The sequence below is a fragment of the Schistocerca cancellata genome, chromosome 4 (assembly GCF_023864275.1).
Source record: "Schistocerca cancellata isolate TAMUIC-IGC-003103 chromosome 4, iqSchCanc2.1, whole genome shotgun sequence".
NCBI classification, from domain to species: domain Eukaryota; kingdom Metazoa; phylum Arthropoda; class Insecta; order Orthoptera; family Acrididae; genus Schistocerca; species Schistocerca cancellata.
In genome coordinates this window covers 302837377-302851402 of record NC_064629.1, presented here as the reverse complement: position 1 = coordinate 302851402, position 14026 = coordinate 302837377, and the positions used below count along the sequence as shown (strand labels likewise).

Sequence of the window (14026 nt, the reverse complement as noted above, 5' to 3'; positions counted from 1 at the left end):
TACATCTTCAGTGTTTCATCGTACAGTCTGTTGGCAGAACTGTAATCTTACTTAGTGGGGTTTTGGTATAAGAACTTGGTCACACTGTAGTTGATGTGGATAAAATAACTGTTGATGCAGAATTGACAATGCAAATGTATAGTTTGTGCCTTTGGCAGCTCATATTTTGAGTACATATTATCAGTTTCATCTTTGCTTGTTGGATCACTAATTCTTTCATGTCACACGTACAAATTGGGCAAGGCTTTTTGCAATTGCTTGTCCTTGCTGTGAATGATCCTTTTGTCTGCAAATCATTTGAATAACCTGCTGAACATTTTTTCTGATGGAGTATGGCGTTGAGGACACTGTTCCGTGTACATATACATAAGTGTCAGTTAACACCACTGACTAAACAGTAGCAGCTTATGATATCTGCCATTTACCATATGAAATAAGATGATTTCGTATCAGTGTTTACATTATTCACAGTCCATTGATTATATAATCTTGTTCTGATGTCAGCACAACTTCAAAATTATACATATGGGATGGCTGTCTGACAACAACATTACAGTCAGATGAGTAAGTACAGAGACAAACACAACCCAAAATAAATGAACAGTAAATATCTATAGAGAGACAGCCTTCACCTCTGCTTATTGACTATTCTTGATGCAAGAAAAATGACCCATATCTTAAAAAGTACTTGTTTCCAGACATATGTTTTGTGGATTTGTTTCCTACTTTTGATCACTACTATCTCCTGTAAGAATATGAGACACTTTTTAAAAACACCCTGTTGAAAAAAGACACTGAAAATATAAGTGAATAAAATCTGCCAAAATAAACCAATCTAATCCAAAACAGCATGTACTGCACAGGTGCTAGATATAAGAAATTAGGGAGAACAACTGAAAAAAACTGGCATAGAATGCACACATAGTGTTTAAAATGGGAAGGGGAAGCATTCAGTGATCAAAATCTGTATTTCTTTTATTTATAAACCAATCAATGCTCTTATTAAAGTCCAAGTGTCTGCCTGGACAGCTTCTGTGTTGTACTGCCGTTAAATAAGTTTGGTATATCTGTCCCTTGATTCACTCAGTTCATGAATTGTTGAGCTGGTCAGCTGGATAGAAATATACCATGGTTAAGAACTGCAAAAAATACATTAACTTAAGATCTAATAAGATATAAGTGTAATCTAAATTACATAGGTTGAACCCAAGCCCTACTGACAAAATTTCGGATGTTTTCAGGTATATTTTCTGAGTAACTGATAATAACAGACCCATGGTCTGCAGTTGCTTGTTACACAGTAACTGCATTTTTTTCTTACCCCATTTTTTTATCTACACTGTCCAGTCACATTAGTGTGACCACCTGTCAAAAGCCTGAACAACCACTAGATATGCGGGAAGAGAACCAGTGAGGTTCTGGAAGGTACTGACAGGGATGTGAAGCTACGCCAATTCCAGTGCCATGGCCAGCCTGTGCTATGTTTCTTGGTCGAGGATCCCTGATGTGTGCAGCCTGATAGAGGTGATCCCACAGATACTCAATTGGGTTTAAATTCGGCAAGTGTGATGGCCAGGGGAGTATGGTAAACTCATTCTGGTGCTCATCAAACAACACACATACACTATGAGCTGTGTGACATGTTGCATTGTCCTGCTGGTAGATGCCATTGTGCTGAAGACAAGCAAACTGCGTGTATGGTTGGACATGGTCCCCAAGGATAGATGCACAATTGTGTTGATCCATTGTGCCTTCCAGAATGATGAGGTGACCCAGGGAATTCATCCCCTAGACCATAACACATGCAGTGTTTTTGGTTTCAGACTTTTCACATCACAGATGCCAATGGCCCTCTGTCTGATGGAGCATAAAATGTGATTCATCTGAAAGGCCACCTGTTACCATTCAGTGGATGTCCAGTTGCTGCATTGCCATGCAAATTGTAGCCCTCATTGCCAAAGAACAGTGGGCAGCATGGGTGTGTGAACCAGGTGCCTGCTGTGGAGGCCCATTTGCAGCAATGATTGCTGAATGGCCGTTGACAAGAGACGTTAGAAGCCCCTTGGTTCATCTGGGCATCAGTTGTTCAACCGTTGCACGTCTGTTTGCCTGTACACATCTCTGCAAGCCTCGTTCACCCCTGTCATTCATGGCCTGTGGCCCATGAAACCTGCCTACGCGCCGGTTTTGGATGGTGCCATTTTGCCATGCTTGGTGTACTTTAATCACAGTGGCATGTGAACAGTTTAAAGACTTAGCTGTTTTGGATCACTCCATTTCCATGTTACAACAATGACTGCTCTGTTTTCTGCATGCACTCGATGCACTTTATATACCCTCCATTACCAGTGCTGCCACCTGCCATCTGTGAGTGGTTATTGCACATTGATGTGGAACATAGGTAGTGGTCAAATTGATGTGACTCTGTCTATAGTGCACTGAAAATATCAGTGCAGCAGTGAAAATATTAACAGTATGCACTCTGTGTCTTCTGTGTAAACAAACTTGTTCCATCAACCCACAGTACTTGTTGTAAATGCCCACTTTACTCTTTGCCCTCAGGCTTGTGTTCAGTACTGCTCAGTTTTGCCCCATGTTTGTTTTTCTAGCAGTGTTTGTTGTATGTTAGCAATGATACACATATGTTTTGTTGATTGAGTATTACGGGCATTTTGACCATTGTGAAGGTATTATAGCTGATCCTCGGGATGGTGGCATGGCAACATTGTCAGAAGGTTGAACAGCTGGGTGGCGGGGTGATGACGTCCCAGAGATAAGCAGCTATCAAAATAAATAATTCATTTTCTATTTGTGCATCAGCACTGTGCCAAAATGGGTAGACAACACCGCCATTGTCCCAAGTAATGAGGGCTGGCAGCCGGCCAGGTGGCTGCTAGTGATGAGCCAGCTAGCTGAAACGTGCTCCTGCATTGAGTTCCGATGCCTGCACTCAAGCACATGCCCCTCTTCCACGAGCCACAGACCCAATGCCAGTGGCACTTTGAGACATACAGGAATCTTGCAGAAGAAGCCAACTCCACAGTGAATGTTTGCACATGAGCAGCTGAAGCGTGCAGTGAGGTGACATGCCCACCATATTGTCGGAAGGGAGCTGCTGTGCCCGGTGTGTAACCCGCTCCTCCTGGGCAGGATGCCGGCTGATGCTGGTGTGAGCTGGGAAGAATCACCACGCTTTGGCACCAAGTCCAGAGGATGGACTTAGTGCAGGAAGCTGGTACTACAATGGAGACTTGAACCCGTGGCTGCTGATGGTGGCTCCATGTCGCCTCCTCGTTTGACAGAGCCCCTTTGTCCTAGTAAACTGCGGGGCTGCCAATGACTTTGTTACAAAATCAACGGCTGCTTATTCCAGATAGCAGCTTACCTGTTTTGCCGATGCACCATTTCTTGTCATGTACGTGGCAACACCACTGAAACCCTGATGGTGGAGGAATCCTCTTGCCTCTGCCATGCATTACTGATGTGCTGGCACATTACAAAAAATGAGCCTAGCAGCTACAGGTGGCTAATGCAGTATTCCATTGCACCTTCTCAGAGACTGTGCCCTCAAAATAGTAGTGGCATGGCACTACACCCGGCCCCTCAGATTTCCATTAAGATAGGTCTACACAGTAAATCAAATGTCACTCCTAATTTTCAGTTACACAAATATCTGGCAGCTAATTTTACACAGCTCAGAGTCTGAATTTAACTCACAAACCTTATTTGCCATAGTTCTTCTTACACTACTTAGTTGCTCATGACTACCCACTTAACAGTTCATTAGTTCCTCTGGAAGATGCATTACGCTTTTATACTGCTCACGCTCTGTCAGTCATGTTCCCTTGGCAGTTCTCTTTTCAAATGTTAATGGCTCATTATGTGACCTCATACTCTCTTAAAAACTAAGAAACACATTTACCTCTGACATTTACACTACAATATTCCTCATTCATTCACTTTTGTGCTCTAGGGATCCAGCCTACCAGAATTTGTTTTACTGATGGATCGGTTTCCTGGGTGGCTTTCCACTTCAAATAGATGAAGGCTGTGCAGAACAGAGTTAGAGCCACTACAGTGCTAGGTATTAAGATGCTCCAGGTCACAGTTACTCATTGTTGCCCATCCCAACATTGTTTAACATGCTGCATCAACTGTTCTGTTGAAATTCACCCCTCTTGTGCAGCTATTAGCCGGTTCAAGGAACAACGAATCCGGTTTGGTTTCAGTGTATGGTTCATGAAGGTTAGTTTCTTCTTCTTTGGGATTATCTGTAGTGGTTTATTTGACCAGTATAGCCGCGACTATGTTATGTTCAAGTATCTCATATCACCATGGCTAGTGGATGGAAAGTTTGCCCTGTTATGTTGCATACTGTCACATTGACCACCCATCAAAAACCAGAAAACACCTCCTCCAGCCTTCTCACTTCATTCCATAATTCCTGTGCATTAAAAACTAGACCTTGCATCCCCTGGTGGCTAGTAATCAACACATCTTATTGACTGGTGAACAGAACTGCTCTTTCCAGATGTTGGTTCTGCAGCACTCCTACTCTGCTCCAGGTGAAGAGGTACAGTACCATCACAACTAGCATTTTTGCCATCCTCGCCCTCACTGTACACCAACCCGAGGACAGGGACTGTCACCATTTTGCCTCACGCCTCGTAAATCTGCTGTGACTATTCTGTACTTGACATAAAAATAAAACTAAATAAACCCTTATTCTAACACATAACATATTCTTGTATGTTCATCCTTCTGATTAGACATTTGAGGGACTTCGGCCATACTCCTACGTAATAAAATGGAACACCTGCAGCCATCATTTTGATGTTATTTATTATATAGCTACCAGTTTTAGTGAGTCAGTACAACATCTTCAGGCCTTAACTGATGCTGAGGGGGTGAACTCCAATCATATGCATAATCCTGGCAGTGGCCAACATCTATGAACTGGTTTCCATAGAGTGCTGTAACAGAGATCTTGTGTCTGCATCCATCAACTACTGACTGACTGGAGAAACGTCAGTTGGCAGCTGACGGTTGCAGACACAAGATTGCTGTTACAGTAGCCTACAGAAACCAGTTCATAGATGTGGGCCACTGATAGGATTGTGTATGCGACTGGAGTTCACCCCCTCAGCGTCAGTTAAGGCCTGAAGATGGTGTATTGAGTCACCTACACACACACACACACACACACACACACACACAAACTAAAATAAAAATAAAGAAAGAAACTGCTATTTCCTTTTATTGCATATGTTGCTTCTTGAACAGGTTTGACTATGCTTTCACATGTACTCTTCTGCTTCTTTCTTTTTGCCTCTTTCTCTGGCTCTGCAGAGACTACCCAGAGGATCAACTCCACAGCACCTCGGAACTGTCACAGGTCAACTTTGTTGGCAACTGTAGCCTTATGTTGACTGCTGACGTAGTTTTTATCACTTGGGAGAGTCCACGGTACCTTTTGACAGATTGCTTTGTCTCAACCTTCAGTGTGTTAGGGCTCAATAACATCCCCCACTGCCCTACTGTAGAATGCAATAAGCTCCCTTTCCATTTCACAACATCCTCCTGTTTCTCTAGTGCCTTTCTGTTTGCATTACTTGCTTCCACACCTCTCTCCCTATTCTTCTGAATCCACAGATCGATTCTCCATCCTTGCCTTATTTCACCTTAATCATATCAAATGGTGACAGCACTTTCCCTCCATATACCACCATGTTTGGAGACAACCCTGTACTGATGTGGATCTTTAAACTTCTGCAGCAATGACTAATGAAAGATATATATCCTAATTATTATGGAATGAGTTCACATAGTAATTTAACATCCTTCCAATTGTTCTGTACACCTATTGTATCCAACTATTTGACTCTAGGTGGAGTGGACTAGTTCTTAATTTCTTCATGTGTAACAAGTTACATAATACCTTCATCATATCTGATGTGAAGTTTGATCTGTAATCATCATCTCTGGTACCCCAAACTTTTGTTTCCACCTATTGACCATGGCTTGTGTCACTGCAACTGCTTGTTGGTTCGGCATAAGAATCATCTCTGCATAGTGAGAGAAGTGATCTGTTAACATCAGCACAAAAAGATTCTGCACTGGAGTTGAGTTAAATGGTCCTAACATGCCCCCCCCCCCCCCCCCAATCATTTGATTGAGACTGCTTTGACACTTCTGGCATTCTCTGGAATGGTACTCATTTGTGACTCAAATCAGCATGCTGTGCACACTGCACACAATTACATACATACTGTCCCTTTAACTTAGCCGGCACCACCACCTGCGATCCTACCATAATTACCTTACACAACAGACTGTTACACATTTTGAACTGTGGTTACATCTTGTACAGCTTGCAGTCACTGTCAGCACTCTGCCCTGCTCACCATTCAACAAGGTCATGACCCAGTGCTTGCACTACTGCTACGTTCTTGCATAGTGCATCTACATTTCCATGTTTCTTTCCTAGCTTGTGAAGCACTCTGTAGTCAAACTCACTGAGTCTCAATGCCTACCTTGTTAATCTGCTGGACAGGTTTTACAACCCTAACAACCATTTTAGGACAACATGATCGGTCACTACTTTAAAGTTCTTCTCATAAAAGTAACATCAAAAACACATCATTCCGTATATGAGACTAAGCATTTCCTTCTCTGCGACCAAATAGTTTTCATGGCTGTACTAAGATGTCTTGATGCAAAAGTCAAAGGGTGTTGCTCACCATTAAACTCTTCACCTAGGACCCTAAAGTGTGATTGTATGCATTGCAAGATTGAGTTCCGCAAATGCATCATGGAATTCCTCTGAAGTTCCTCAAACACATCCTGAAATTCCTCTGTCCATACAAACTTTGCACCATTTTTCAGCAGTTGTGTAAGTGGTCATGTTATATCAGCAAACCCTCTTATAAGTTTGCTATAGTAGTTTGAGAGTCCCAAGCATGATTGTAGGGTTTTACCCATCTTTGACAAGATAAAAGTTTGCTATAGTAGTTTGAGAGTCCCAAGAATGATTGTAGGTTTTTACTCATCTTTGACAAGATAAAGTCTCGTACTGCCTCCACCAGTCGTGGACTCATTCTGACCCCTTCTTTACTAATCACGTGTTCTAAGTAGCCTGCTTCCTCCAACACAGAAGGACCCTTATCCATACTCAACATCAGATGTGCAGCCCAAAACCTCTTAAATATCTCTCTCAATCATTCTGTATGTTCCTCCACGTCTCTTAAGAACACTATTATATCATCCAGGTAAATTAGATATAGCCAAGGCTACGACTCCCTCAGTATTCTGTACGACAAATGCTCAAACATCACAGGGGCATTCTTCAGCTCAAAAGGCATTCTCCTATACTGATAAAGGCCTCAGGATAACGAAAAATCTTTCTTTGCTCAGTCTTGTGGAACCAGCTCCATCTGATGGTATCCAATTCTTAAATCCATGGTATAGAAATACCAACAAGTGTCTGGTGCAGTTGTCAGATTGATTACTGTTGCTACAATGGCAGATTATCAAGATTTAAGTGAGTCTGAACATGGTGTTATAGTCGGCACACAAGCGATGGGACACAGCATTTCCAAGGTAGCGATGAATTGGGGATTTTCCCTTATGACCATTTCACAAGTGTACCATGAATATCAGGAATTCAATCAAACAGCAAATCTCCAACATCGCTGAAGCCGGAAAAAGATCCTGCAAGAACAATGCAATGATGACTGAAGAGACTTGTTTAACATGTCAGAAGTGCAACCTTTCCACAAATTGCTGTAGATTTCAACACTGGGCCATCAACAAGTATCAGCATGTGAACCATTCAATGAAACATCATCAATATGGGCTTTCGGAGCAGAAGCCCCATTCATGTACCCATGATCACCGCAGAACACAAAGCTTTAGGTCTTGCCTGGGCCCGTCAACACTGACATTGTACTGTTGATGACTAGAAACATGTTGCCTCATTGGACGAGTCTTGTTTCAAATTATATTGAGTGGATGGAGCAGGTATGGAGACCTCATGCATCCATGGACCCTGCATGTCAGCAGGGGACTGTTCAATCTGGTGGAGCCTCTAAATGGTATGGGGCGTGTGTACAATTGGAGTGATATGGGACCCCTGATATGTCTGGATATGACTCTGACAGGTGATACGTACGTAAGCATTCTGTCTGATCACCTGCATCAATTCATGTCCATTGTGGATACCGACGGACTTCCAGCAGGACAATGCAACACCTCACTCATCCAGAATTGCTACAGAGTGGCACCAGCTACACTCTTCTGAGTTTAAACACTTCCGCTGGCCACCAAACTCCCCAGACATGAACGTTATTGAGCATATTTGGGATGCCTTGCAACATGCTGTTCAGAAGAGATGTCTACCCCATCGTACTCTTACAGATTTATGTACAGTCCTGCAGGATTCATGGTGTCAGTTCCCTCCAGCACTACTTCAGAAATTAGTCAAGTTAATGCCACATTGTGTTGCGGCATTTGTGCGTGCTCGTGGGGCCCTACACGATGTTAGGTAGGTGTACCAGTTTCTTTGCCTCTACAGTGTAATTTCTTAATCTAAGATAGCTAAAAGACTCAGGAGATCAGTGTTTGAATAGATGCTGTATTTCTGACTCACATAAAACTTTTGATTTACCTAAGCATGGTCAATGAACAGGTATAATACATAAGGAGTATTTGACCACATGATTATGTTTGGATTGATACATTTTTGAATAACATAACTTAGTGTGTAAATCTGACAGGAAAATGTCATTTTGGATTTGAGATCTACATTTGCCTTTCATGGGACTTGAGTAGATTCTTTATAGTGTACAGCATGTAAATGATCTTCAACTGTTGCCAGTTCTCTGTGACAATAGTCAGAATATCTGTGACAATAGCCAGTAAAGTCGTTTTCCATGAGGTATAATTATGTGAAAAATATTCCAAAAACTAGAAAATTAGCACTTTGCATAATATCTGTGAGCTCAACATGAACTTAATTGTAAGCAAATTTAACTTACTGTACATGAGTACTTCAAAAGCGCTACATTTCTTTGACTATTGCATACGGAATGAATCAGTAGTCAGTCATGTAGGTCAGATGTACAGTAATAAATGTTGACAACTATGGAAAATATTGTATCCATTAGAAGGAAAGGCAGGTCGAGACTGCTCAACTGAGAGTTTTGTGGATGTGCAGAAATTCGCTTGCAAATGCACTTGTGTGACTAGTTCTTGGGTTTTTATCAGGTCAGAATGAAAAAATAAATTGACAAAGTATAAAAAAAAACCACACACTTAACTGTCAGTTTGTCAGCATTTTATGCACACTCAGCAAACGTACAAGAAAAGCACTATATCTAATATGAAGTGTGGCAGTGAAAACACTCCAGAGTTAAGTCTGAGTGTATATTATTCCCTTATACATAAATGATATAATAGTTATCATTTATTGGGTACTATCTGTATATCATATAGGAAGGGGCTAGGTGATAAGAAGATGAAGTATTCTATATTATAAATTACATAGCAGCATGCAGAGTATAAATGCATGTACACTTTCAAATGTGCATTTTGCTCAAATGAGGATGTTGCCTGTGTCTTCTGCCTTTCAAGGCATCCAACATGTCCATCAGCTTTACTAGTATGTCAGCATGTGTAGTTTTCAAACAGTGCCAATTTTTCTCAAGTATGATGTACATGCAATGCCATTTTATGTTATTATGTGGTTTCTATTATATCAAAAATTATTGGAAATATTTATTGATACTTAATGCTGAATTCAAATTGTAATGTTCTTTCTTTGTGTGGTAACTTGTAGAGAATTTGGGACAATTGCCTGCTCCTGCCCTTGTGGCAGACTCACTAACTTCAACATCGCTGCGACTTGATTGGGATGGTCCACAGCCTCCAAATGCAAGTATCTTCGTGCAGTCGTTTATTGAGGGCTCTTCAGCTCTGCAGTCCTGGCACTACTGTCAGAATCAGACATGGATCTCTCCCTCTACCATCTCAGTAGAAGGCCTCACACCGTACACCAAATACAGAGTGAGCTACTAAACATTTTCCAATTTTTATGTTTCCTTTCTTTGGTAGCTTCAATGCATGATAACAGTATATATAAATAAGGGAAACAAATAACTGAGAAATATTGTGTTATTTTTAAGAGTATCAGTTTGCTGATTGCAGTTTCTTTATCTTATTTCTATGATGATGAAATAAACCAGGACAGAATATAAATATCTGTATTAGGATAGTTCTTTACTCACTAGACTGAGAAGGCATTTAAAACAGAACACGTGGATCATTCCATGTAAACTCACCTATGCCTCCCTGCTCAACCGTCTCAGATTTCATTGAAATTTTACGTGAACATTTGCACATATCCCCAATGAAAATTGGTAAAGTTAAATGTTCATCAAAGTAATACATAGCAAGATATAGTCATTTGTTTGACTCCATGCATGACTTTGCATAGAGTGAGCATGAATTTCTGTCGGCTTTGAGCTGCTATATCTTGGGCAATACTTTGTTGAAAGAATTTAATTTGGGCTGTTTTGCAGAACTTAATGTTTTCTCTCAAGAATAATAATGAAAAGAATTTTACAAGCAATGTACAGCCAGAAAACTTTAGGCAAAAAAACCTGAAAACATGTCAAAGTTTGGCTTCTTGACTCTCATTTCATTCACGTCCAACTAGATTTTGTAAAAACATCAAAAATGCAGTATTTTCAATATGATTTTGCAAAAAACTACATTCTATAAAACTCTAAAAACTGGTCTCATTGAAAGACCATGGTTTCAATTGCTAAACAATGTGTATTTGATAGTCCAATGTGGGCTAACAATGCTAGATAATTTGAATCAAAATTAGTGTGAAAATCATGCCATGAAGAAAATGTGATCTTCGGGTTCTTATATCTCATAGAGTAAATGCATGCTGAACATTAAACTTAATATGAAATGGCTTAGTAGCATGAGGATGTGGAATATAAAATTTCATTCACCCATAATTTTCGAGTAATCTACAAATTCGTCGAAAAGATGATTTTTGTTAAAAGGTGAAAAGAACGTATATTTGACATTTTCTTTTTGCAAATACTGTCTTGTATTAATGCTTCAAAACCATTCTCATTCAAAACAACATGTTTTAAGCCCCCCTCCTCCCCCACACCCCTAGAACAGTGGGCTTAATTTCCAGCATGGGCTAAGAATGTTACATAAATTGTGTCAAAGCAGCCAGGAAAATGATGCTGCGAATAAAATTTTAAATTTTAAACTTTCCTGGCAGATTAAAACCGTGTTCCGGACCAAGACTTGAACTTGGGATCTTTGCCTTTTGCGGGCAAGTGCTCTACCAGCTGAGCTACCCAAGCTTGGAAAGGCAAAGGTCCCGAGTTCGAGTCTCGGTCCAGCACACAGTTTTAATCTGCCAGGAAAGTTTCATATCAACGTACACTCCGCTGCAGAGAGAAAATCTCATTCAAGTTTTAAATTTGGTTTCTCATATCTCATTGTCTGTGTTTCAGTGCATGTGGTTTCTGTTTTTAAATTGGCAGATAATATCTCATTATATTTTAGTGGGCCATGATGACATTGTCATGACCCGTTCAAGAACATGAACTGACAACCCCTTCGTCATAGGGGTCATACAATACCAGACACGAATGTGTTTCTTCATCCAGGTTTCCAAGCCTATAACATTTTTAATTTAGCTTCCAAAGCCTTGTTCTGGTACCTGCCCTGCAAAGCCATTTGCTAAGTAGCTTATCTCTGATTATCAAATCTGTACGAGTATCTCACATAGGTGCCAAGCAAAAAGTAATATCGGTTTTTATTTTAAGCTTCTTAACATTGCAGTTTACATTTTTCAAAATTTTTTAACCACTTTCTGCCATTCATTATATGGAAATTGATACAGTTGGTCAGGATGATATTGGAGGAAAAGAGTGTGTGGAAATGAGTTGTCGTTCTGGTACTCTACAAGCATCTTGTTTTTTGGACCAATAAAATGAATGAGCTGAGCACTGAGAATGCGTAAATTTTATCAGAGTATCATTTTGTTCCATTGATATGTCAATAATATTGCCATTTCACTATTCATTATCATACATAGAGGCAGTGTAACAGCCAGGTAACTATCCTGTCAACTTGAGGCTTAGCATGGCTGCTGACAACAAAATTTATTGCTGACAACAAAATTTATTTTGTCATTAGAAACTTTTCTGATATGAATTGAGCCCAGGTCAGGTGGTACAAATTGGTGATGTTCTTTCATACGGAAAACCATGCTGCTTTCTTGCCATCTTATTTCTCAAAAATTTTGGATTTCTTAGATTTCTTGTTTTGGAATGTATTTATATTTGATGCTGTGTACGCTTTGCCACAAAAGTTGAACAGATCTCCTGGTGTCAATATTTGATTCGATGGGGCCTTTGTAGGCTTGTGTTGAGTAGCCAATTGCTTGGTTGTGCCACCAATCCTATCACACAGAAATTTCTTTGACTGGTACTAAAAATGTTACCTTCCATATTGACACTGAAACTGGTTTTGTTGGAACACAGATTAACAAAATTCTTAGAATTTTTACATTGTGCAGCTGAGATGCAACTGAAATAATATATTTCAGTGATCTTTGTTTGAGTTGACAAAAAACCGTTCAATTTTCAAATAAACACATGTACAGTTACTGTATCATTTTGTAAGTGATCTGAAATAATGTAACAATGAACACTTCACAACATTCCCTTGTTGACATAATAACCTACAAAAGGATGTAATGTAGCTTGTGAATTTTCACAAAGAAACCCCTGAGCAGTGTCTTGAACAACAAACTAATAATTTTTAATAAGCCTTTGGAACCTAAATTAAAAGACCACATCACAGGCTTTGGAACCTGAATAAAGAAACCCACCTGCTGCTAGTACTGCATGACACTTTGGGGATGGGTTTGCCAATTAATGTTCTTGCACAGGTAGTGACAATGTCACCATGGAACACCACAATATTGTGAGATATTACTTGTCAGTTTAAAAACAGAAACCATATGCAATGAAATGCAGATAACATGCTGGTGCAATGTAGCCTGTTGCTGTGGTACATTCCCAAACTTTGTCCATCATTATCTGGTACTGTTAGCATACATTGAAAAACAGAAAGTGATTGTATAGGTACTTGAAAACATGGTCTAGTTGTGATCAGTTTGGAATCAGTTATAGAAAACAAATTTTCCAAAAGCACCCTAAAAGTAATCTATTTTTGTAATTTTTATGGAAATAAAAAATGAACTGATTTTGTAGCAGTGTGGAAAGCAGTATGTGAATAATATGTTATTGGAAAACCTTACACTGCTAAGTTGTTGTTCCAAAATTTCATGTTTATCATGTACTTAATCAAGGAGATGTAAGAAGCCAAAGTTAAAACTTTATTCACAGTGCAATTTTTCCAGCTACTTTGTCACAATTTATGTAACATTGTTAGCCCATGTTAGAAATTAAACCCACTGTTCCAGGGGAGAGGTGGTGGGCTCGAAACATGTTATTTAAAATGAGACTGGTTTTGCAGCAGTAAAATAAAGTGGTTTTTGTAAAAGACATGTCAAATACATCCTATTGTGTATTAAGTTTAATGCTTATTTCACTCTACAAGGTATCTGAATCCGAAGTTTACATTTTTTTGGGTGCCCTTTTAGCGTTCAACTTTGATTCAAATTGACATCTTGGATATTCGGGAATCCAGCCGGATGTTCGCGTCGTTCTCGCACGATATTTCAACAGCGTGCCTCGCTGTCTTCTTCAGGTGCTACCTGAGACTCAAATTATCTAGCAATGTTAGTCCGCATTGATTAATCAAATGAACTTTGTTTTGTGGTTAAAACCAAGGTCTTTCTAATGAGTGCAGTTTGGACAGTTTTACAGAACATAGTTTCTTGCAAAATCAGGTTGAACATACCTCATTGTTGATGTTTTTATAAAATCTTCAAATTTTCTCTTAATTTATTCGGTGTAGGAAA

General features: G+C 39.8%; 1 protein-coding gene across 1 annotated transcript in view; it reads left to right on the top strand.

The window, feature by feature from the left end:
- LOC126183191 (proto-oncogene tyrosine-protein kinase ROS) overlaps positions 1-14026 on the top strand; it is a 597756-nt gene that overhangs the window by 363369 nt on the left and 220361 nt on the right. Inside the window, exon 5 of the mRNA XM_049924934.1 lies at positions 9836-10062. Coding sequence (XP_049780891.1) covers positions 9836-10062 — 227 coding nt within the window. The remainder of the gene's footprint in view (positions 1-9835; positions 10063-14026) is intronic.